Here is a 26,769-nt window from a genome sequence, read left to right as displayed (position 1 = left end):
TACACCACTACTAAAATTGGGATGAATCTTCCCCGCTGCTGGATGTGCTATTCCCCCAAATTAGACTGCTGTATACTGTGAGCCTTGCTGGCGTATTACAACAATGTATGGGTAAACGGAATAAGAGACTGGAAACATCTTCCTGCCAAAGTTGAGAAGCATGAATCCACGCAAATACATCCTGTTGCATACATAGTCTATGAGCAGCACAATAGACGCTGAAATGGAGAGGAATGCGCGTAATACAGCCTTGTTTTGGAGACAGGTACCGGAGCGCATTATAAGTGTCACTCTTACTCTGGCTTCATGCAACCTGGCATTCAGGGGCCACAGGGAAGTTCTTGGTCAGGGAAATGCTGGCAATTTTTTTGTCAATAATCGAGTTATTAGGTCGCTACGACCCTGTTTTGAAAGAGCTAATTAACCGACCAGAAGGGTCAGTGAAATACCTAAGTCACCAGATTTAAGATGAGATTATTTACATCCTGTCTCAACGTGTGAAAGATGTCATAATTAATTAAATAAACCGAGCCCCGTTTTATTCCATTATCATGGACACAACGCAAGATGTGTCAAAGATAGACCAGCTGAGCCTGGTGTACCGTTATGTAATGTTAAGAATGACATGGATATTCCAACAGATATACAGATCAATGAAGTGTTTTGGGGTTTTTGAAGCGACTGTATGCTCATCAGCGTCTGAGCTTGAAAACCAAATCCTGGGCTCTATAGAGAAAAATGGAATAGGTCTGTCTAAATGCCGCGGAGAGGGCAATGATGGGGCCGCGAATATGAGTGGTGCGTATTTAGGCAAGAATAACAGAGATGGAGCCCCTTGCCGGTTATGTTCATTGCGCTGCTCATAATCTCAACCTTGCTCTCAACGACTCTGTTAAAAATGTCCCTGAGTGAAGCAGCTCTATGACACTGTAGAGAACCTGTACAACTTTTTTGGACACAGTATCAAACGATGGGCGCTCCTGAATGAATTAATAACCCCAGAGAGCAGAACTGTCACAATAAAATGCCTCTGTCCCACTCGCTGGTCATCTCGATATGAAGCGCTTTTTACGTTAAGGCACAAATATGGAGACATTCTAAAAGTCCTCGTCAAAACATCCCTGACCAGTGACAAAAAAGAGGAGCGCAGTGAAGCAAGTGCGCTCAAGAATACCATAAGCAAATTTTCTTTCATATTTTTGGTCAACATGCAAACCAAGATTCTTGAGAGTACAGGTCCTTCTCAAAATATTAGCATATTGTGATGAAGTTCATTATTTTCCATAATGTAATGATGAAAATTTAACATTCATTTATTTTAGATTCATTGCACACTAACTGAAATATTTCAGGTCTTTTATTGTCTTAATACGGATGATTTTGGCATACAGCTCATGAAAACCCAAAATTCCTATCTCACAAAATTAGCATATTTCATCCGACCAATAAAAGAAAAGTGTTTTTAATACAAGAAAGGTCAACCTTAAACTAATCATGTAAAGTTATGCACTCAATACTTGGTCGGGAATCCTTTTGCAGAAATGACTGCTTCAATGCGGCGTGGCATGGAGGCAATCAACCTGTGGCACTGCTGAGGTCTTATGGAGGCCCAGGATGCTTCGATAGCGGCCTTTAGCTCATCCAGAGTGTTGGGTCTTGAGTCTTTCAACGTTCTCTTCACAATATCCCACAGATTCTCTATGGGGTTCAGGTCAGGAGAGTTGGCAGGCCAATTGAGCACAGTGATACCATGGTCAGTAAACCATTTACCAGTGGTTTTGGCACTGTGAGCAGGTGCCAGGTCGTGCTGAAAAATGAAATCTTCATCTCCATAAAGCTTTTCAGCAGATGGAAGCATGAAGTGCTCCAAAATCTCCTGATAGCTAGCTGCATTGACCCTGCCCTTGATAAAACACAGTGGACCAACACCAGCAGCTGACACGGCACCCCAGACCATCACTGACTGTGGGTACTTGACACTGGACTTCTGGCATTTTGGCATTTCCTTCTCCCCAGTCTTCCTCCAGACTCTGGCACCTTGATTTCCGAATGACATGCAGAATTTGCTTTCATCCGAAAAAAGTACTTTGGACCACTGAGCAACCGTCCAGTGCTGCTTCTCTGTAGCCCAGGTCAGGCGCTTCTGCCGCTGTTTCTGGTTCAAAAGTGGCTTGACCTGGGGAATGCGGCACCTGTAGCCCATTTCCTGCACACACCTGTGCACGGTGGCTCTGGATGTTTCTACTCCAGACTCAGTCCACTGCTTCCGCAGGTCCCCCAAGGTCTGGAATCGGCCCTTCTCCACAATCTTCCTCAGGGTCCGGTCACCTCTTCTCGTTGTGCAGCGTTTTCTGCCACACTTTTTCCTTCCCACAGACTTCCCACTGAGGTGCCTTGATACAGCACTCTGGGAACAGCCTATTCGTTCAGATATTTCTTTCTGTGTCTTACCCTCTTGCTTGAGGGTGTCAATAGTGGCCTTCTGGACAGCAGTCAGGTTGGCAGTCTTACCCATGATTGGGGTTTTGAGTGATGAACCAGGCTGGGAGTTTTAAAGGCCTCAGGAATCTTTTGCAGGTGTTTAGAGTTAACTCGTTGATTCAGATGATTAGGTTCATAGCTCGTTTAGAGACCCTTTTAATGATATGCTAATTTTGTGAGATAGGAATTTTGGGTTTTCATGAGCTGTATGCCAAAATCATCTGTATTAAGACAATAAAAGACCTGAAATATTTTAGTTAGTGTGCAATGAATCTCAAATATATTAATGTTAAATTTTCATCATGACATTATGGAAAATAATGAACTTTATCACAATATGCTAATATTTTGAGAAGGACCTGTATAAACGCTGCCTCACAGTTACTGCAAGCTAAGGACGCGGATATTCTGAAAGCATCTACTCTTCTGCAAAACACCATCAGCGTTTTGATGGAGTTTAGGGAGCAGTTTGCTGAAGCTCAGTCTGCCACTCTTGCTCTAGCCAGAAAATGGGGAAGTCAAACACAGTTTGAAGCAACCCGGGCCAGAAAAGTTAAGCGTCACTTTGATGAACTTTCTGAAGACACTGACGCAGAGAGCAACTTTCGGGTGCACGTTTTTAATGCCTGTCTTGATATTATCATCCACCAACTGTCCCAAAGATTCACCAGCTTAAACAGAACCGTGAAAATGTTTGAGGCAATACACCCCAACACACTGCTGCAAGCAGGAGATGAAGAGTTACAGCAAGCTGCCCGGAGGCTTAGTGAGCACTACAGTCGGGACATCAGCCCCAGCTTCCCTGGCCAGCGGCTTTGTTTGAGAATCTGTTTTCAGGACCAGATAACAAAGCAAAAATCTCCTTGTCAACCACTCAGCTGTAACTTCTACATTCAGTGAGGTTTGCACCGCCCTCCTTTTATGTTTGACTCTTCCCGTCACCGTTGCAACCTCTGAGGGCTCATTCTCCAAGTTAAAACTAATTAAAAAACACTTGAGGAGCACAGTAGGACAGGAGAGACTGAGTGGACTTGCCATGCTGTCCAGCAAAGAAACTGGACATACAGAGCATCGTGGAGGAGTTCGCGGAGCGCAAGGCTCGTCGTAGGCCCTTCAAATAGTGGTTAATAGGCTGAAAGTACTTCATATTGAAATTTTGTTTGTGAACATGTGGGCCGCTGTGCCAGTTTTACCAAACCTAAAATCTACTGATTTGAAATAGATTAAGTGGGTGTCAAAATGATCCGATGCTGTCCGTGGTGCTGAACTGCTTTGAATTTGTGTTGTTTTATCATTAATTACCATGTAGCCTAATGTCTTTCTTGTTCTCTTGGTGTGTTATATTTCATGTCCTTGATGGACTTCAAAAAGACAGTTTTTTTTTCGTGTTGCAGAAGCTTGTAAGCCCCGCTGTTGCGGGTTTGTGTATATTGTAAAATGATGTTATGATGAGCTTTATTAAAAGGCCCGGTCATTTGCCCTGGCCCGGCTCGGATTTGTTCCGCTAGTGGTTTTTAAGGTCAGTGTTGAAGATGTAGTACCTGGAGGAAGCCTATAGATGCGTGGGGACAACAGGCCAACTTCAGCCAGACAGGCCCAAGCGGGATTTGAACCCAGAACCTTAATTTTGTGAGACAAGACCACTGAGATAAGGAATTTTATTTTACAGTCATGAACAAGGCTTTGTTTTGTCCCAGGCTGCGTTTTGGGAAGTTCAGGGTCTAAGCTTTAAGCCTTAGCTGTTCTCTGTTATGAAAGTGGGAGATTTTGTGTGTAACAGGTCTTACAATCCTTCCTAATTGGGATTAAGGGTTATTTTGGAGGATTCAGGAGCTAAAGTCTTACAAAAACTGAAAATGACATCAGAACTGTGGAGTAGCTCTGACAGAACAGTGTATACAAGGTCAGGCTGCAGGGGACAGATTTAACATGATATTCTTTGGTTTCTACAAGCCAAAGTGATTGTTATGACATTTTTTCATGCAAATATCTTCCTCTCTTCACATGATCTACAGAAGCTGACAACCTGGGAAATGCAGTTTCCATGACGTCCATTGATTGTAAAGCCGTGCATCATTGGTCCATTCATTAGTGAGCGGAAAAAAGGAACTCAAAGTTGGAGGAAGGACACCCAAGCTTCCCTTTGAATAAGTTCCCTAAATCCAAAAGATGTCAACAGAGACTGCCGACAAGGTAGAAGGAGGAACAAAAACCTCTAAAACGTCTAAGGATCACAAAAAGGTAAAAAGAAAAACTAAACTGCTAAATTTGTTCTGATATCCTAGTTGATTGTTTTTCTTTCTTTAAGCAATTATTTCAGAAATATTTAATAATCAGCAGTAGGTTCGGTATTTAAATGTTATTAAGTATTGATTTAGTGCAACTTTCTTTGTAAGTTTCATATGAGGTGTTTATCACTGATAAATTATGACACATGTTTTAATATCATACTGAAGTATTTCAAATTAATTAGCATCAATGTCTTTGAGCAAATAGTAATATCCACACATTTTAGATGAACATTTTCCATCCAGAGAACTAGACTTTTATGTAACCTCATGATTTGAAATCTTGACTCATAATTTTACAATTTTACAAAAACACACGGTGGCGCAGTTGGTAGCACTGTTGCCTTGCAGCAAGAAGGTCCTGGGTTCGATTCCTGGCCAGGGGTCTTTCTGCATGGAGTTTGCATGTTCTCCCTGTGCATGTGTGGGTTCTCACCGGGTACTCTGGCTTCCTCCCACAGTCCAAAGACATGCCTGTTAGGTTAATTGGTCACTCTAAATTGCCCTTAGGTGAATGAGTGTGTGTATGGTTGTTTGTGTGTTGCCCTGCGATGGACTGGCGACCTGTCCAGGGTGTACCCTGCCTCTTGCCCATAGACTGCTGGAGATAGGCACCAGCTCCCCTGCGACCCACTATGGAATAAGTGGTAGAAAATGACTGACTGACAATTTTTTTGTTTTTTGTTGAATATATGAATTTTCCCAAACCAAACCCAGCCAACCTATGTATTTGGGCCCCATATGAATGTTGCTCAGTGTGTATAGGTACTAAGTGGGCCTTGACTCAATGAGCTTATTGTATGGGACCCATTTGGGTTGACTAAATTATACCCAAATCACCAAAACCAGTGGGATGCTCTGTGTAGGTCTGTATGTAAAACGTAATTCTGAATCAAACTTAAACATATATGCAAATAACATGGTTCCAATTATGTAACCTATGGACAATACAATGTTTACTCCATTTTCCACCAGTATGGGCCCATATGTAAATGTTGGTTGGGGAAGATAGCACAGCTTGACAGATGGGATAGGATTGTAGTTCCTACAATGTGGTTTCCAAAGAACTCCTCGCTGAAACCTTAATAATCAGATAAACTGAAGGATGATGGATCTCTCAGGAAAAACGAAGATCACTGACAAACTACTACATCGTCTAGTTCTTTTGAATTATGTCATGAAATTGGACTGTAATCAGTTTCAGGATCGCAGAAAATGTTTTTTGACCACAAATAAGAAAGTGTTAGTACTGTAAAACTACTTTCACAACTGTCCAGTTCCACGAAAATTATATTAAGTTTTCTGTTCCCCTTAATTCTATTGAGGCCTAAATTTTTGCCAATAAGTGCAAAACTTAAATAACATTAGATTCTTGATTATCAGTTTCTAACTGCCCGGCCGCCCAAATAGTAGATGTTTCTGGGTTATCCTTCCTCAGTTGAGTGAGGATGTTCAGGTGCCCACCACAGCAAAATCCAATAAGTTGTTTTGTTTGTAGTTAGTCTTGTGTTGCCAATTAATTTATTGTTGAAATTTGTGCTTATTTCAAATATATTTGTGAGTTTAAGTAAGCTAGCTGTAAAAAGTTGCTAGCTTGGTTATATGCTTGTTACTTTAAAGATACAAAATGATGGTAAAGCTTTGACTTGTGATCAGATTACATACTGACACTGGTCCATTTTTTGTGTAGAGTAATGTAATTTTGTTTTTTCAAAATAGATAGCCTATGTATTTACACAAAACACTCAGTTAACATGTGGTGCTAACAGTTAGCTGCTACATGTTAGCATCTTTCCAAACAACACCAAGAAAGCCCTATCTGAGGCTGTACACTTAAAGCATTTAAACATTAATGTAATTCTGATAGTTTATAAGGTCATCACCACTGCTGAGTATGTTCACAAGCTAATTAACACTAAACACCAAGTAAGGCTGAGGGAATCAACTAAGTCCTTAACTTTTTTCCTGAGGGGAACGTGATAATCCAGACACTTTAAACTGCAAATGCTGACTGATGCTAAATATAGACTATTCATAAGGGGAAATGTAAAGGTAAGACATGAATGAAGTAATTAATTTCATTTTTTATTTACGAATCTGTTTGGCAGCCAACACCGGAAGCGCTGAAAGGAGCCATCCAACTGGGCATTGGTTACGCTGTTGGAAACCAGAGCTCCAAACCTGACAGAGATGTTCTCATGCAGGACTTTTCAGTGGTAGAAACAGTCTTCTTGCCCAGGTAAATATTTACCTACGGTATATATGAAGCTGAAGAGATTGCATTAAAAGACCCTATTAGTGCAGGAATTCAAGTGTATAATGTACACTGTTCTATAAAATAAAGGGAAAACTCAAATAACACATCCTAGATCTGAATGAATTAAATATTCTCATTGAATAATTTGTTCTGTATAAAGTTGAATGTGCTGACAACAAAATCACACAAAAATCAACAATGGAAATCAAATGTATTAACCAATGGAGGCCTGGATTTGGAGTCACACACAAAATTAAAGTGGAAAAACACACTAGAGGTTGATCCAACTTTGATGTAATGTCCTTAAAACAAGTCAAAATGAGGCTCAGTATTGTGTGTGACCTCCATGTGCCTGTATGACCTCCCTACAACGCCTGGGCATGCTCCTGATGAGACGGTGGATGGTCTCCTGAGGGATCTCCTTCCTGACCTGGACTAAAGCATCTGCCAACTCCTGGACAGTCTGTGGTGCAACGTGACGTTGGTGGATGGAGCGAGACATGATGTCCCAGATGTGCTCAATCGGATTCAGGTCTGGGGAACGGGCGGTCCAGTCCATAGCTTCAATGTATTCATCTTGCAGGAACTGCTGACACACTCCAGCCACATGAGGTCTAGCATTGTCCTGCATTAGGAGAAACCCGGAGCCAACCGTACCAGTATATGGTCTCACAAAGGGTCTGAGGATCTCATCTCGGTACCTAATGGCAGTCAGGCTACCTCTGGCGAGCACATGGTGGGCTGTGCGGCCCTCCAAAGAAATGCCACCCCACACCATTACTGACCCACTGCCAAACCGGTCATGCTGAAGGATGTTGCAGGCAGCAGATCACTCTCCACGGTGTCTCCAGACTCTGTCACGTCTGTCACATGTGCTCAGTGTGAACCTGCTTTCATCTGTGAAGACCACAGGGCGCCAGTGGCAAATTTGCCAGTCCTGGTGTTCTCTGGCAAATGCCAAGCGTCCTGCACGGTGTTGGGCTGTGAGCACAAACCCCATTTGTGGACGTTGGGCCCTCATACCATCCTCATGGAGTCGGTTTCTAACCGTTTGTGCAGACACATGCACATTTGTGGCCTGCTGGAGGTCATTTAGCAGGGCTCTGGCAGTGCTCCTCCTGTTCCTCCTTGCACAAAGGTGGAGGTAGTGGTCCTGCTGCTGGGTGGTTGCCCTCCTACGGCCTCCTCCACGTCTCCAGGTGTACTGGCCTGTCTCCTGGTGGTGCCTCCATGCTCTGGACACTACGCTGACAGACACAGCAAACCTTCTTGCCACAGCTCACATTGATGTGCCATCCTGGATGACCTGCACTACCTGAGCCACTTGTGTGGGTTGTAGAGTCCGTCTCATGCTACTACGAGTGTGAAAGCACCACCAACATTCAAAAGTGACCAAAACATCAGCCAGAAAGCATAGGTACTGAGAAGTGGTCTGTGGTCCCTACCTGCAGAACCACTCCTTTATTGAGTGTGTCTTGCTAATCGCCAAAGATTTCCCCCTGTTGTTTATTACATTTACACAACAGCAGGTGAAATTGATTGTCAATCAGTGTTGCTTCCTAAGTGGACAGTTTGATTTCACAGAAGTTTGATTTACTTGGAGTTTTATTGTGTTGTTTAAGTGTTCCCTTTATTTTTTTTTTTTAACAATGTACATTACTCATATTTAATAGAACAGAAAGCCCAGAATAGAAATATCCTTGTGCCACAGTTGGGGAAAGCCAGGTGTACTAACAGCAAAGTGAAAGGCAAATGGAAGCATATAGATACAAACAAGGTAAAAAATCTAAAAACAAAAAAATAAGAACAAGAGACTGTACCTTAGAGGAAAATTTACAACATAAGAAAAAAACATACTGTACAGTTATTAATAATATCATACTCGGATTAAAAGAAATCTGCAGATGATTGCATAAAAACAACAACAGACTATTTACAAGAAATGGAACAACTGTGCAAAAACAGCAGAGATGTATATACTGAGTTTGTTGGGAGCAGAGATGGCTATAAAGTCAGCTGCTAGGAGGAACCTGGGATAATGCTTCATTGTGCACCTAGGATTCAGCAGTCTTTCACTGAAGGAGCTTTCTAGTTCTGCAACAAGTTCATGCGCTGGGGTGGGAGATATAATCCAATAGTGATGTTATTTTTGCTAGAGCCTTTCTGTCTCCCACCACCTGAACTGGGTCGAGGGAGCATCCTAGGACATTGCTGGCCAAGATGAGCTTATCTAACCGCTTCCTCTTAGATGTAGATAAGCTGCTGCTCCAACACACACAGGAGCACCCCTGAACTAAAAAAGATCTCAGTCTCCTTAGTAGGTAGAGTCTGCTATGACCCTCCCTGTAAAACAAAAACTCAGCCACAAAATAAAGTCAGCTGCACTCCAAAGAAGTTTCCTATTGCTTTTTGGCACGTCTAGTTAATGGAGAGTGTTTATGTTTTTCTGCTGTAGCATAGTCTCATAATAAAATAATCTGCCTGTTAATTTCAGTCGACTTATTCAATAAGGGTAAAATGTTAAGAAAAGTTAATTTGTAACCAAATCACCTGAGGCACCAATGTTGGTACCCATAAAAGATCCTATCAAGTAAAGAGGTAGGGGTAAAGAGTGAGACCCACGTATGGAAGCTGCAGTCCTTGCTGGGTTCGAGTTCAAGTGACTTTGTAAGAAATATTTCTTAACATAAAAAGTTACTGGAGAAAACACACAACTGTTCACAATGTTGGTTTAATGTTAGGAAAACTACCAGTCATTCTTGATCATTATCTGGAAATGTGTTGTCCCAGAAAACACTTTAGCAAAGCTTGTTTTTCCCTCTGTGACTGGGCACAAATCAGCTACACTGATAAACTAACCAGCAGTTCTATATTATTTTCAGTGATGGTAGCAACCTGACTCCGGCACATCACTTCCCAGATTTCCGTCTGAAAACGTACGCCCCGCTGGCTTTTCGTTACTTCAGGGAGCTCTTTGGGATCAAGCCAGACGACTATCTGGTAAGACTCAAAGAAATTTGAAACCACAGCGTCATTCTGATTCTTGATCAATGTAGGTTTCCTCTGAATTGGTTGTGAAATGCTGTCATTGCCACACCGTTGCATAATTCTGTTTCAGTACTCCATCTGTAAAGAGCCGCTGATAGAGCTCTCCAACCCCGGAGCCAGCAGTTCCTGGTTCTACCTCACCAGCGACGATGAGTTCATCATCAAGACGGTGGAGCATAAAGAGGCAGAGTTTCTGCAGAAGCTTCTTCCTGGTTACTACATGGTGGGTTGCTGAGTCAAACGATTCCCCTCATCAGACGCCATCTATACAAAGGGTGCTGTGAAAACATACTTACCCCACTAAAGAAATGTTCTGTTTTGTGTTTTCCTTACTATTAAATGTTTCGGATTATCAAAAGCATTTTTTTATTTGACAAATATAACTAGAATTAAAACTAAAAGCTGTTTAAAAATAAAGATTTTCTTAAGGGGAAAAAAGTAAAACTAAATTGGCCTTAAAAAAGTAATATTCCCCCTTGTTGAATAATGTATTAAGTGTGATTAACCATGTTTTTTGGAATGTGGACTTTAATTTCACAAGCCACACCCAGGCCTGATTATTAGTAGACCTCATCCATAAATCCCTTAAATAGAACATGAAGTAGGCCAAAACATCTTAAAAAGCAACACATCATGCCCCGATCTAAAGAAACAAAGTCACTGACATCAGTCTGCAAAGAGTTTCAAAGCAATTTCTAAGAATTTGGGACACCGATGAACCACAGTTTGAGACGTTAGCCACAAATGGAGAAAACATGGAACAGCGGTGAACGTTCCCAGGATTGGCCAGCATACTGGAATTACTCCAAGAGAGCATGAACAACTCCAGGAGGTCACAAAAGATCCAAGAACAAAATCTAAAGCTTGCATTGTTCCCTTACCTTATATAAGGTCAGAGCTCATTATTTAACAATAAGAAAGAGAGACTGGGCAAAAATGGCCTCTATGGGAGAGTTTTATGTTCAAAACCACTTTTCACCAAAAAGAACACAAAGGCCCAACTTACATTTATTAAAAACATCTCGATGATCCCGAGACTATTGGGAACTGAGGAGACAAAAGTGGAACTTTTTGGAAGGTGTGTGTCCCATTATAGCTGGTGTAAAACTAATACAGTATTACAGAAAATTAAACCATCATTCTAATAGTCAAACATGGTAGCAGTGGTGTGATGGTTGCTGCTTCAGGGCCTGGATGGCTTGCTATCCAGGCTTAAATCGGATAGAGATGTGGTTTATGGCCGCTAAACCTATAATGGAACTTAATTTAAAAGGTTTTCCAAAGAAAAGTGGACCTAAAGGCTTTGTAACCCCCACAGTGCTGTAAAAGACTCATTGGCCGTTTTCACAAGCACATGGTGGCAGTTGTTGCTGCCAAGGGTGGCAAGCCCAGGTTGGTTCAAATTAATTAAATCATGATATGTTTTTTATATTTAATCAGGTTATCTTTATCTAAGATTTGTTTGATGATCTGAAACATTTAACTTTGAGAACCAAATGGAAAAAAGAAGAAATCAGTAAGTGGGTAAACGTGTTTCTGGGGAAGAGTCTGTATGTAATATTAACTAAAAATCAAGAAAATACACCTGAAACTGACATCCCTTTATGTCTTCTTCATTGTTTTCTTCTCATTGTAGAATCTGAATCAGAACCCGAGGACATTGTTGCCCAAGTTCTACGGCCTTTACTGCATCCAGTGCGGCGGCGTCACGGTGCGCGTGGTTGTGATGAACAACGTTCTGCCACGAGCCATGAAGATGCACTTCAAGTACGACCTGAAGGGCTCCTCGTACAAACGCCGTGCTTCACGCAAGGAGCGTGTTAAGACCTCACCCACGTTCAAAGACCTGGACTTCCAGGAGATGCACCAGGATGGGCTGTACTTTGACCCAGAGACCTACAACGCCTTGATGAAGACCCTGCAAAGAGACTGCCGCGTAAGTTTGCATGAACTGTTTTTTTGGTATTATCCACTTTGGGGTATATAATGTTTTATCTAAACATTTGCAAATTACATTTTGAGTTGATTTTGAAATTCAAGCTTTGAGTATAGCACACAATTTCAAGAAAACTGCATTAAATACAAGAAAAATTTAAAAATCTAATTTAAAATTTAGAAACAGTTAAGTTATTGAACAACTTTGAACTTTATGGGAAAGCTAATAAACAGTAATGGTTTTAAGGCCTGATTTAAAGGAGCCTACAGGTTCAGGCTGTTGGCTCCAGAGATGAGGACAATAGAAACTATATGCTGCCTCCCCTTATTTAGTTCTGCTTCTGGGAACACTTGCATCCCCTGTGGCTTTAACCTCATTGTGTCTAATTGAGGGTCAATCTCTAACCGTACGTTTTTTGGACTAAAAATAATTAGCTCTGTCCTTTTGGCATCAAACTGGTGGGCATTCTGACCCATCCAATTGTCCACATTATGGACACACCGACGGTGGTCGGGTGGTGTTACAGAAATATAAAGCTGTATGGAAAGACATGTTGTAATACTCCATAATCTGAGCTGGAGAGAGCATATAAATGCTGAATAACAGTGGCCCAAAAATACACCTCTGAGGAACTCCGCATGTGATTTTTCGTTGCTCAGTTATGTAATTGCAAAACGAGATCTGAACCAACCTTGCACAGTACCAGCCAATCAAACCCACTTTTCCAGTTTATCTAATTAACAGCAAGTTAAAGCAGAGATAATTCATGCCTGAAGTTTATCTAGCTAAAACATTTAAAATCAAAGCAGTTACAATTATAAACACTTGTTTATATTGACACATATTTTTTTCAATTGAATAATGTCAGTGTTGCTATGTTTACTGGGTGCTAATTACCTGAGTCCTTAAAGATTCATTGTAGGTTATAAATGCAGTATTATTTCACCAGCTGTTCATGAGGAGGACAGAAACAGAAATAAAACAAATCTCCACATGCTGTTTTTATGTATGCGCTACCATTAGCATTGCAGCTCAGCAAGCTGCTATAGGAAATTAGGAATATTGCTATATACAAATTTCAGGCTCCTTGATTTTAAGAAGTCAATTGATTTATTTATGTGTTTGGCAGATATCAGTATTTCTTATGCTGAGGGTGATAGTTTAATTTTGATGTCAAATAGCCACCATGACAGAAGTTCTTCCTCTAGTCTTGTCAGGGAAAATTGATGTCCATCTGAGAAAATAATGTCAAAGTAAATGGCTATTGCGTACCAAGGTGTTAAGGGAAAAAACATTTTAATGCGGTGTTTGTGCAAACTGTTTGAAAAGCTTCATATTTCAGTTGTTGTAGAGGTTTGGAATCCATTTTGAATGGTCCCTATTGTGAGTAGGTGGATGCATGGTTTTTATGGAGTTTAGGAAAATAAAATTCAGAAAAGTTTAATGTGCCTTTGAATTTGCCAACTATTGATCTGATGCCCTTAAAGCATAATGAGGACCAAGATACACAGGAGACACGTCAGGGAGAAAGCTGTGGAAAAATTTAAAGCAGGGTTGGGTACCAAGGGTTCTAAACAATATACTGTAGCTTTGAACACTTTACAGAGTAGTGTTTAAGCCATAACCTGAAAATGGAGTATGTATGGCAAACCTGCAACCTTAATGAGAACTGGACGCCCACCTGAACTTACAGGCTGGGCAAGGTGAGCATTAATCATGGAAGGAGCCACACGACTCTTGGTGGATGAGCTGCACAGATCCGCTGCTCAGGTGATTGTTTACAGGACAAAATTAGTTGTGCACTCCATTAATCTGACCTTTTCACTGACCTTTATTGAAGAGTAGCAAAACTAAAGTTAATGTTAAAACAAAGTCATGAGGAAGTCCTGTTGAATGTTTATCCAAATCCATGTAGAGAAGGGGGAGAAACATGGGGAAGAAGGTGTTCTGGTCAGATGAGACCAAACTAGTCTAAATGCAAAACTCTGTTGTGAAGATCTACCACTGCACATCACCCTGAACACACCACCTCTACTGTGCAACAAGGTGGTGGCAGCATCATGTTGTGGGGATACTTGTCTTCAGCAGGGACAGGGAAGCTGGTCAGATAATCTTTCAAAAAACTTGTTAGAGGCTTTAAGGGACTTTAAACTGGGTTGGAGGTTCACCTTCCAGCAGGAAACAACTCTAAACATACAGCCAGAGCTACAATGGAATCATTTTGATTAAAATATTTTCAAATGTTAGAAAGGCCTAGTCAAACGCCCTATGAAATTATGACAAATTTCAGGAGAGACTGTAGAAGTTGTCAGAAGGAATTTTCTGACCCCATTTTGCCATTTAGCTGATCAGGTGGTTAAAAAGTACAGGAATTCATGCCTGTGAAGCAAATTGCTTTATCGCACTTATGTCAGCATTTGTCCTGAAGGGAGCGATACAAACTGATTACGTGGCTGATCACTAATAGAAATAAATCTAGGATTACAATATTCATTAGTTGGAGATGCAGTTGTACGAGAAGCAGCAGCTGGTGCTTATTTCCATTTCCAACTCATTTCAGCTGCTCGTTCCCATCAAATTCCTCAGGCACAACACTCAAAGAAATTGAGTTTGAGTCGCATTTGCTCGGTTGTTCAATCAACTTATCGTTTCAGTTCACAGCAGGGTTTAACTCTTTGTTCACTGCTGCTCTAAGCTAAGCCGATGATCACTGCACAATTCCCCACTTTGGTAATCTTACGCAATCACAACAGAGCGGCACGCTGAGCCATGTCCCAATTATTCGTTCTCTAACAGTTTTGATGCCAACATTAGTGCCTGCCTGTTATTTTATTGGGAGAGAAACAACAATGGTCACTTTATTAATTAAGAATTACCACCTAACAGGGCAAAACACCTGACAGACGATCCGGCTGAGCAGCTCTAACTGGTTGGCTGGTTATAACATCAGTTTGTGTGTTAGGTAACTCTGTGTATTAAGAGCCTCTTTGTTTGCTGGGGTTACCTCATGATATCAGTGTTTTGGTCAGAGGATTGAGGCTTAGAGCATACTGTACATTTTGTTTTGCAGAAAAAGGTTTAACCTTTTTAAACTTTAAAACCTGTGTATGTGTCTGCATGATACATATTCTACCTCTTTAATTTGGAAATGCAAACAAAACTCTCTCAGTTGTTGTTTTGGATTAGACCAATGAAACTGTGAGCCACTCAAAATACCCCGAACCCTACCCCAAAATACAAAATATAAAAATAAATAACCATTTCAGTTAGTGTAACAGTTGGGAAAATAGAAAACATCAAGAATGTACATGGGCCTCTCATACACTAGTGGAAACAGGAAAACATTTATAGAAACTGAAATTCAAAGATTAAAATCTTTTACATTTTGGACTGTCTGAAAGATGGCAGATAACTGCTGATAAGATTAAAGCTTAGCTTGACTCACAGATGAAAATTCCTCCCTGATGCTCCAAACTGAGATCACTTTGATTGCCTTATACTGAGGCCAAGATACTTACAACTTGCAACAGAATTCCACAAAATCTTATTACTGTAAGTTTAGCTTGAGTTGCTTATTTAATGCACCAACTTATGCTCAACGTCTGGCTCATCAGGTGCTTGAAAGCTTCAAGATCATGGACTACAGTCTGCTGCTGGGGATTCACGTGTTGGATAGAAAGCCGCTGAGCAGAGGAAACAGATGTGACAGCAGGAGAGGACAGAAAGTGCTCTACTCCACTGCCCTCGAGTCCATCCAGGGGAATGTGAAGGACCCGGAACCTGTTGCAGATGATGACACGTGAGCAAACAGACATGCACATCATTTCTGGATGACAAAAGTTTAAAAGTTTGGCTCTGATGCAAATGGCGTTATCATCTCATCAAACCGGTGTTGCAATTGAATGTATTTAAAACATGTTTAAATATGCAAATATGTCAGAATAACAATAATTTCTCTTTCCAGACTGGGTGGAATTCCTGCCAAACATAAGGATGAGAACCTGCTCATCTTTTTAGGAATCATTGATATCCTTCAGTCATACAGGTATAACACAAAAACACAAACAGAACAAAACCTTTTAGTGCTACATAAATTATGAGTATTTTCTTATGTATACAGGAAGGTAAAGAACTATAGTTGTACTAGTATAGTATAGTTTACTAGTTATAGTTGTAACTGTTTTGTTTTTGTATAAACTGTATAAAAAAGGATACGTTTTGGTCTCCAGTTTAAATTTTCTTATTGATTAAAGATTTCTGACTCCTAACAACAGCAAACATATTCTTTAGTTGCCTGTAATCCCCTGGTATCATAATAATGGGCAAGTTGTGTTCTGTAGGGAATTCAAACCTTTTTTGTTTGTAACCTGAGGATAAATTGTCTTCTGCACAAAAGGATAGAAATTAAATACAACAATTATGACCTGCAGAATGTGCTCTTTGGGCAACAGTCAACAGAGGAAGCTGCCCAACTTGATTATTGCTGTAGACAAGCATTCCCACAGCATGATACTGCCACCACTATGCTTCACAGTATGATAAATCACTGGTTTAAACTCTTGTATGATGGTAAAATTAAACCTCTTGAGGAACCATAATCCTAAGCTTGGTCATGCATAAGCAACATTTCTCAAATGTTGTTAATGTTTAAATTTCATTCTCAGATGTTCTACTGGGAAACAGTAGGCTAGTGTGTTCGTTTCTTTAGTCTCTTCTTCATATTTACCTTTCAAACAGTCAAACTTTCTACTAATCCCTTAAAGTTGTTCTTTATGCTGCTTAATAGTTGTAATGTTTTGTTTAAAGTGGATCAAAGTGATTTTTTACTGGTGCACAGATGATACACATGCCCCAGTTTAAAAGGATATATAGATGACAACACCCAAGCACCAAGCCCCTGGTTCTTTTTGATCAGTTTTCTCTTTTTGTTATTCCCAGGTTCATCAAGAAAGTGGAACATTCCTGGAAGGCTCTTGTACACGACGGGGTCTGTTTGCAAACCTGTGCATCTGTTTTATCTACTGAGTTCAAAAATTTTTCTATCTGACCAGTTCTTTGCTGTATTATAGGACACCGTATCGGTCCACAGGCCCGGTTTTTATGCAGATAGGTTTTTAAAATTCATGGGCACGACTGTGTTTAGAAAGCTTCATCGTAAGTTTGGCTTTTAGCAAGACTCCCGCTTTCTTTACCCTGCATTAAGATTCGGTTTGTGTTTTATGAGTGCACTCTTCTTTTTTTTTTATATTAGCTTTAAGAGGAGCATCTTCGAAGAGGAAGAAGAGTTCCCTCTATGCAGGAAAGTCAGCTTCTCAGGAGTTTCTGTCCATGCAGAGGGAGAAGAAGGAGGAGAAGAAGGCCCAAAGCATGGATAACCTGGATGGAAACTGTAAAATAAACTTTACCTCCATTTTTTATATAGTTCGTCTTTTTTTATGCTTTCTGATCCCCTGCTTGGTGTTTCAACAGTTTACAGTTCATCCAAACAACCAGATCTTCTTCCGAAATCTGCTCTTACTGAGTCCCTCCAAAATGATGAAGATGAAACTGAAAACAGGTACTATGTTTGTGTTACTCTCACATGTTAATCCCGCATTTTCACATCTGATTATTTTCAACAGGGATAGGAAAAAACTTTGTTTTGTTTCCTGATAAGGCAGAACAAAGTGCTGAACTCACTTTATTCCTATGTAAAAATTATATTTTTGGTATAATTTTATTAGGATTGGTTGCCGTTGCCAGTCTTTATCAAGTTTTTTTTATCTAGGTTGCAAATACACTTATTTGTGTTTTTGTAGCAGATATTTTCTTGTAAAATATGCGTAAAAAATCATCATTATTATTATTATTTGCAGCGCATATTAAATGTCCCCCCCCCATAATATACACAGCTGCAGCATATTCCTGTTCATGTTTTTCTCTTCCAGTGTAGATCGCCGGGACTCCAGTTCAACTTTAGCTATGGATGATCCTCTGGCGTCCCTCAGCAGAAGCCAGTCAGACTCTGAGCTGGATGTTTACTTGGTATGAAATGTTTTTATTCACAAATCTACATGCAAAATCCTACCAAGGTCTTATCTGATAATAAACACTTTATTTGTTAAAGATCTATGTTGATCCTTTTCTGCTAAATCCAACACTTGTAACGCTGCTGACCAGTTTTAATAAAATTCTAGATAGTCTTATTTGTTATCACTTGAACTTTATTGGGGAAGGTAAATTTAGACTCATAATTAATTAGGTGTGATTAGATTTTTTTTATTATCTATGATGGTTTTATTTTAAAAATAGGTAGTCTCTTGCAAAAGCATCCCTACCCCTAGAATCCTTCCAAATTTGTCGCATTAAAACCTCAAATCTGTGTGCATTTTATTGGGATTTTGTTCGATAGATCAAACAAAGAAGTGAATACTTGAGATGTGGGAGAAAGAAAAATGATGCATTGCTTTTTATAATTTTTCACATGAAAACTCTTTAAGTGTCCCTCAGTCAATGGTTTGTGGAACCTCCTTTACTTTTTTATATTACAGCTGCAAGTCTGTTTAGCGCATCTAGAGCCTAAACGTTTGCCAATACCTGTTTGAAATCACTCAAGCTCAGTCAGACTGAATAGAGAACATCAGCGAACAGCAGTTTTCAAATCTTACCACAAATACTCCACTAGATTCAGGTCTGAACTTCCGCCGAATCGTTCTAACACATTGTTTTCCTGCTGGAAGGTGAACCTCTGACTCAGTCTCAAGATTTCTGCAGCCTCTCACAGGTTTTCTTTCAGGATTGTCCTGTATTAAGCTCCATCCATCCTTGCATCATCTATGACCAGATTCTCTGTCGCTTCTGAAGAGCACCATCCACACAGCATGATTCTGCCACCACCATGTTTCACTTTGGTGGTGTATTCAGGGTGATGTGTAGGCTTAGTGTTTTGAGTGTATCCCTAGAAGTAACATTTAGGTTTCATTTAACAAGAGCACCTTGGTCCATGTTTGCTGTGTCTCCAACATGGCTTGTGGCAAACTGCAAAAAGGACCTCTTAGGCCAGATTTGTAGAGTGCTTAGCTGACAGATGATAGTTGACAGATTCTCCCACCTGAGCTGTAGATCTCTCTAGCTCCTCCAGAGTTCCCTTGGGTCTCTTGGTGGCTTCTCTGATCAATATTTGTCTTGTCTTGCATTTCGGTTTAGGTGGACCTCCATGTCTGCAGTTGGCTTATCCTATTTCCATGTTCAGATGATAGAATAAGCAGAGCTCTGGGAGATGCTCAGAGCTTGGGATGTTGTTGTAGAACCTAACCCCCCTATAAGGTTCTCCCTGACCTGTCTGCTGTGTTCCTTGGTCTTCGTGATGCTGTTTGTTCTCTAATGTTCTCTGACAATCCTCTGAGGCCGTCACAGAACAGCTGGATTTATACAGGGATTCAATTACACACAGCTGTACTCGATTTACTAATTAGGTAACTTATAAAGAAGACTAATTGAACTAGATTGTATTTGGGGGGGGGGGATAATAATGAACAATGTAAATTTTTTCTTCCACTTCACCATTATGCACAACTTTGAGGTAATCTATCACATAAAATCCCAATAAAATCCATGGAAGTTTGAGGCTACAACATGAACAAATATGAGAAACTTGAAAAGGTATGAAAACATTTGCACTACACTGTGCACAAAATGGGTCGCACACTTTTTTTTGTGTTTCTTCATAAAACTATTTATCCACAGTTTGGACAAAATGTGAAAAGCTCTCGACTTTATTCAATCTGTGGCTACAAGCTAATCGTATAGGTTTCTTAAATACACTTTACAAATATTATAGATTTGGTCAGAATTGATACAAAAATCAAAACAAATGGAAAAATCTAAGTTTTAAAAATATTCTCACCTTTTTAGATCTTTGTAGTATTGTAGGATCACTTGATCCATGAAGGACGGTTTGGTGAGTAAATTCTGGAATTATCCCCCCACAATCTAGTGGGTGTTCAAGGGGTAATCTGCAAACAATAAATAAACATAGAAGCTAGTTTATTGAAGAGTTGAGCATTCTGTCTTTGTAGAACGTAACTTTAAAAATGTAATTGACATGTTCGTAATTAATGTTGTTTATTTGTAAGAGGAAGAATTCAACATTGAGGAAAAGATATGGTTCCTCAAACTTTAATTTAATTTGAAGAGTATTTTCATAATTAGATTTATTTATATCGATTTTGACATTTTTCTTCTACTTAATCATTTAAATTTCTTAGATTTTTTTAAAATATCATTAAAAGCACATTTTTACTACCCAATACTTTTCTTCCACTTTGAGTAATTACCTAATTATCCTCCAGTTGATCAAAAATAAAAAAATGTTAAGGTGACGTTTTACAGTTTTTACATCTTATTTGGAATTTATTTTCTTGTATCCTGACGTAAAACAGCGTTTGAAAAATGAAATCAGCTTGTTTTAATAACACCGCTTTAGTATAAAAATATATATGAAAAGACACAAAACATTTTATTCTGGCTGGGTTTACATAAGACTACACTTTTCCTTTTTTAGGTCAGCTGGATTACCAAAATTATTATTAAAATTATTTTCTAAAATATAGGATACATTTTTTTCCAAATGCTATGAGTCAATCATAATAATAATAATAACAATTTGGTTTATTTATTGCTATATAGAGGAAAGAAAAGAACCTGATTAACCACTTTTAAAGAGAAGTACGTCCATGTTTTGTTAGGGGTTGTAAATGTTTCAGTTGTATTTATTGTTTGTTTCGTAGGGTTTGCGGTCCAGCTTCTAGTATTTGAGCTGACAGACTGTCACCAACACCTTTAAAACTATCCAACGTGTTTAACTACACTTTGAGTCAATTTATTTCTTTACAAAATGTGGCCTTAATACATTTTCAGCCTCACAGACCCAGGCGACCCAGCTGGAGCTGATTACTCGTTTGTGTTGCAGCGTCCATAAAATGTAAGCATTAAATCACATCTACAACCATTTCCATTCACTTCTATTTCTCTTCTTCTTTAAAATGGAGACACTGGGAGTATTCTGGGGACTCGGTTTTCCCTTCATCAGATGACGATCTGGGACAAAAATAGAAACACATAGATTACACTCAGTGACTCATGATAAGTAAGCTACCCTTCAGCCATGAGATGTTACTGTTAACGACATGACTTCATCTTCTTGCTTATCACTCTCATGCATGTTGTCTCATCATTAAAATACTTTTTTCTTTGATGATGGGGGCTTCGGGGGGACCAGAAGGTCACGCTGTCATCCTCGTCCTGTGACATCCACCCTGTGTTACTCAGCTCAGACTTTTTCCCTTCTACTCTGCCCGCATCCAGCCTGAGCAAACCTCCATGAACGCTTTCTCTTACATAACCCTCAAATCCTGATTTGGGCTTATATGGCGCTGGTTTTCAGCCCATGTTAAGCAGTCCGGCTCTGTGGGAAGCCTGCAAACGTCCGAGTTAATCTGATCTCAGAGGCTCAGGCAGAACACAGTGGAATTCAACAACTGGAACATAAATGTAAAAGGGAAATTTATTTCCCCTAAACTTATTTGTATACTAAACTTACATACATGGAAATGTCTGTCCTTCTACCATTACTTGTTAGTTTGGGTTTTAGTTATAAATTTGAAGCTTTAATGTATATATTCCCTAATTTTCTCCTCATTTAAACCAGTATGGGCTGTAGATGTGACTGCTTCGATGGTAACCAAAAAATCTGTCTCTGCACAATATGAGCAATCTAATGATCTGTCTAGAAATGTGAAATTAAACCATTAAAAGGTATATATAAACACTGTAAATGCTTTGTGACCAAGTCCGCATTGATCTGAATAAATCAGCTTATTGTGTTCAGATACAATAAAGAAACTGGGAGGTATCTTCATTTTAAAACAACAACCCTGCAGTTGCAGAAAACCAGAACCAAAGTAAATACCCAAGGTAAATCAGCTGTGTGAAAAAAGCCTGAAGGTATATGTCTAAATGCAGGAAAATCTCATAAATAAAAATGAATGTGGTAAAAAATATATATATATAAGACACTAGGAGGCGACATTGCACATAGGTTTGTAAAAACTGTTTTTATTTTTGTTATTAAGTTAATAAATGTATGATTTTGCAAAAACAAATTTTTTTACAGAAAATACAGAAGCCAAGGATTAACATGACAAATAACTGGGGTCAGGCGGATGGGAAATTATGTGTAAAGTTTGTGTTTTTCCTGTAAGATATTAAATAAGAATTACCGTAAATGTTTTTTCTATTCCAGTGATGAGGCACCTGTATTTCCGTCTGACAACATGGAGGTATCGGGACGTCATAACAGCACGAACTTTTAAAAGACTACAAGCAGCAGCATGCTGGTTCTCATCACTCTGTGCCTCTCTTGTCCGCATCTTCTGTGTCACCATCAATGTGCCAAATCACTGTAAACCCCAATATCATACTATTAATAGAAGCTGTTAGAGTTTGTTTGTGTGGTTTGAGAACCACTGTGCTGACAAAAAAAAACACTAAATTTGTATAGCTCCTTCCTCTTTCATTATTGTCCACTTTGCTGGCAGTAAATATTTAATTTTCACTTTGTTCTCTTTTGCTTCATATTTTTTGTTTTAATGTAAATTTGCAGTATTTTAAGTGACTGGATCCCTGAGGACATAAATTACCTCCCTGGAATTCATGTTCAGAGGTGATTCTGCTTTAAGCTCTGGTATCCCAATGCAGATTTGACTGCTGTGCATTCCTACATAATGGATTTCAATGAGGGGTTGTGCTCTTCTACACTTCTAGTACTGTGCAAAGGTTTTGAAAGCACTACGTAATACAGATTAAACTTTCCCCGAACTTACTACCCTCTGTGCTAGTACTTACCAGTTTTTTTTCCATCAGGTACCTATTAGGTACTTTCCTGTAACCTTTCCCACAACTTACCAGGTACCTTCCTGACACATATATGTACTTTTCTGTAACTTTTCCTGAAATTACAAAATGCTTTCTCTAACATTACCAGAAAATAGTGCTTTGATGGGACTCACATAGAACACACACAATCATACAGTGAAGGAGATTGTAAATTCCTTGAAAGTTTCAGGAAAATCCCAGTGAAAGTATGTGCTGTATCATGTAGTGCTAATAACGTTTAGTGACTTGAGACTTTCTTTATATTTTCCTTACAAGTAGGTACATTGTTTATCGTCTTGATCAATATCTCTCCAGGCTTTCTGAAGGTATTTTAAAGTTTTCTAGTATTCATTTTAGTGCAGTGTGTGATTAAATTAAGCGGACGTCTCAAACTTACAAAGCCTATCTCCAACAGATGAACAGTTTCTGAAAGTTATTTTTCAAGCAAAGATCTAACACAAGACCTGAGAGACGTTTCATCCATACGTTGATCTTCCAAGGCCTTCTAAACTATCATACAAGCTGCACATTGAGGTAGTCAGAAGAACTTTTGTTCCATGTTATTTATACAAAAATAAAATAATTATGGTAGAACTCAGAGGCACAGGTAAAAGATTACCTGTTCCAAGCACATGCATCACTGCGTCATCAGAAAGTTCTCAGAAGAGAACCAGCAGATACTGATGTTGCATTTCCATTATCTCTAAAGTTAAAAGTTAGATCTAGAACAGACAAAAACTCAGCTTCTCTGTGTTCTAGTTATACTCATTGACCAGGTTAACTATTAAGTGCTAGCTATTGAAAATGTATTTCTTTGCATGTTGTGCTTTCAAACACATAATCACGGGTTTGTAAATTACTGTTTGTTAAAGATTTAGTGACAGACAAGAATGAGAATGTTTTTTTTCTGCCTCTGTGACATAACAGAACAAACTCAAAAAGTACATGACTTGTAGTAGCACTGTTAGTATTGGGCTTCTTGGAAATCTCAGTTTTTACTGAGATGGTACTTGGTATAAAAAAGATTGAGAAGCACTGATCTACATTATGTCAGGTTTTCTGATTGTCTCATTGCTCATAAGTAAAAAAAAATAGGAACATATCGTGTCTCCAAGATACTTTGCTGGTATCTCAAAGTAATTTGTCCAAAAAAGTCCTCTAAACTTGGACTGACAATGAAAGAAAGAGCAGCCAGTCCAAAGAAAATAGTACAAAAAGAAAAATCAGGACCACTTAAAAAGAATCAGTCTAGGAATAACTAATTTTGTACAGTATTATACCTTAGCGTTATTTTGTTCTCTATTTAGAAATAATTTGTCAGCATATTGGCATGATGGATGTTAGCAAGTTAAACTTAAATCACACACTGCATACCAAGGTTTTAGCTAATATGTCTTAGTTGGAGTTAGATTCTTATTTTCTGTGTTGGTATATTTTCCAACGGTCCAGCTAAATAAATTAGAAGACAGGGTTTGTTTGTGATAGGCCATAGTAAATAAGAGATTCAAGTGATTTAAGTCAAAAGACCTTTATAAAGCCTAATAATAATAGTAATAATAATAGGGACAACTTGAAAACATTACACCCAAGCTGCTTGGAAGCTAAATATAAAAATTCAGGGATGAATTAACTGATACAGCATGTTAGTTTTCTTTTGTTCTCTGTTTAGAAATAATTTGGAAACGTTAGCCTATTAGCATGCAAAACGTTAGCATATTAAACTAAGTTTGGATGAGTTATTGTAGTTACTGTGTAAGCCTGATAGCTTTTTTTCACAGCTGTATTTTTGACTTTAACTAATTGGTACATGTCTGCATATTAACACACTTATATGTGAGGAAATTGCTTTGATGTTAACAGGTGAACATTAGTATGTTAGCATGGCATGCTAACACGTTAGCTTCAAACGCTATAGGTCTTAGTTTAGCTGCACAGAGCACTTCACTTGCTTCTTTTTATACAGAATAATATTTTACATTTCTGTTGACAATATGGTATAAATGTTAGTTTCTATTTTCTGTAAAATGTTTTTTTTTGTAGTTGCATGGTGGCACTGTTGGTGGCACCGTTGCCTTGTAGCAAGAAGGTCCTGTGTTTGACTCCCGGCCTGGGTCTTTCTGCATGTTCTACCTGTGCATGTCTGGGTTCTCTCTGGGTACTCCGGCTTCCTCCTACAGTCCAAAAACATGACTGTTAGGTTAATTGGTCACTCTAAATTGCCCTTAGGTGTGAATGAGTGAGTGCATGGTTGTTTGTCATGTGTGTTGCCCTGCGATGGACTGACGACCTGTCCAGAGTTTACCCTGTCTCTCACCTTGTACAAACTGTGCCATTAAGACAGAGCACCTCAGCCTTTAACTTTGTTTTTAAATATTAAACTGTTGTCAGACTGTGTTGTCATAGTAACAAATTGCAGGTACAGTGCCTTGTAAAAGTATTCACACCCTCTTGGCATTTTTTATGTTTTTTGTCTCAGAACCTGGAATTTAAATTAATAGTTTGAGAGTTTGCACCATTTCATTTACAGAACATGCCTACAGATTTGGAGATATATTTTTTTATTGTGAAGCAAACAACAAAACAGACAAAAAAAAATAGAAAACTTCAGCGAGCATAACTGTTCACCACCCCTTAACATCAGTACTTTGTAGAGCCACCTTCTGTAGCAATTACTGCTGCAAATGCTGCTTTGGATGAGTCTCATTGAGCTCGCCACATCTCGCCACGGATTTTTGTCCATTACCCAAGACTAAACTGCTCCAGCTCCTCCATGTTGGATGGTTTTCACTTGTGAAGAGTGATCTTCACAGATTCACAATTGAATTGAAATTTGGACTTTGACTAGACCATTCCAACAAGTTTAAATGTTTTCCCTTAAACTACTTGAGAGTTGCTTTAGCATTGTGCTTTGGGTCATTGTCCTGCTGGAAGAAGAACCTCCATCCCATTTTGTTTGGTGGCTGAAAAGTCAAATTTTAGTCTCATCTGACCAGAGCACCTTCTGCCATACATCTGGGGAGTTGCCCACATGCCCTTTGGCAACTCAAAACATGCCTTCTTATTTTTAACACTAAGTAATGACTTTTTCTGGCCACTCTTCCATAAAGCCCAGCTCTATGGAATGTATGGCTTATTGTGGTCCTATGTACAGACACTCCAGTCTCTGCTGTGGAACCCTCCAGCTCCTCCAGGGTTTCCTGTTTTCTCTGTGCTGCCTCTCTGATTAATGCCATCCTTGCCCAGTCTGTGTGTTCTGGTGGGTGGACCCCTCCCTGACTTGTACTTCTCAACAACTTTGTCCCTGACTTGTTTGGAGAGTTCCTTGGTCTTAATGGTGTGATGCCTCTTGCTTACTGGTGCTGCAGCCTCTGGAGCCTTTCAGAAAAGTTGTGTTTATACTGACAGGTTATGTGACACTTAGCTTACACACAGGTAGACTTAATGTCACTAATTATGTGACTTTTGAAGGTAAATGGTTGTGCCAGGTTCTTTGTTTTATATAAATTCTCTAATTTCACTTCACCCACTTAGACTATTGTCTGCACATCCATCACATATAATTACAAAACAAAACAGATAAAAAGCCAAGGGGATGAATAATTTTGCAAGGTACTGTACACTCTTGTTTTATCCACAGGATGTAATAAATGACAATAGGTCTGGACTTTGTCTTTTTGTGATTGTTTAAAAGACTTTCAACATATTCTGAATTTAAGTAAAAATGGATAGGTCTTTGCCCTGCTTTAGTCCACATATTGTGTTTAAACCAAATGTTTTCTTCATGTGGACTTTAAGCCTACAATTGTTCATGTCTGGAGGATAAATTAATATTTAAAGCCATTGTG

The 26,769-nt window shown here is 39.2% G+C and overlaps 1 protein-coding gene across 1 annotated transcript in view; it reads left to right on the top strand.

Annotated features, from left to right (window-relative positions):
* The window catches only part of pip5k1ba (phosphatidylinositol-4-phosphate 5-kinase, type I, beta a), a 34,402-nt gene extending 7,637 nt beyond the window's left edge, over positions 1-26,765 (top strand). Inside the window, exons 2-14 of the mRNA XM_047371995.1 lie at positions 4,497-4,722; positions 6,878-7,008; positions 9,909-10,026; positions 10,145-10,297; positions 11,711-12,010; positions 15,625-15,809; positions 15,975-16,055; positions 16,949-16,997; positions 17,080-17,164; positions 17,262-17,399; positions 17,480-17,567; positions 17,938-18,034; positions 22,293-26,765. Coding sequence (XP_047227951.1) covers positions 4,651-4,722; positions 6,878-7,008; positions 9,909-10,026; positions 10,145-10,297; positions 11,711-12,010; positions 15,625-15,809; positions 15,975-16,055; positions 16,949-16,997; positions 17,080-17,164; positions 17,262-17,399; positions 17,480-17,567; positions 17,938-18,034; positions 22,293-22,295 — 1,500 coding nt within the window. The 5' untranslated portion in view covers positions 4,497-4,650 and the 3' untranslated portion in view covers positions 22,296-26,765. The remainder of the gene's footprint in view (positions 1-4,496; positions 4,723-6,877; positions 7,009-9,908; positions 10,027-10,144; positions 10,298-11,710; positions 12,011-15,624; positions 15,810-15,974; positions 16,056-16,948; positions 16,998-17,079; positions 17,165-17,261; positions 17,400-17,479; positions 17,568-17,937; positions 18,035-22,292) is intronic.
* The last annotated feature ends 4 nt before the right edge of the window (positions 26,766-26,769 follow it).

The sequence above is a fragment of the Girardinichthys multiradiatus genome, chromosome 8 (assembly GCF_021462225.1).
Source record: "Girardinichthys multiradiatus isolate DD_20200921_A chromosome 8, DD_fGirMul_XY1, whole genome shotgun sequence".
NCBI lineage: Eukaryota > Metazoa > Chordata > Actinopteri > Cyprinodontiformes > Goodeidae > Girardinichthys > Girardinichthys multiradiatus.
Note: the sequence above shows the minus strand (reverse complement) of the source record. Positions and strands in the feature narration are given on the sequence as shown.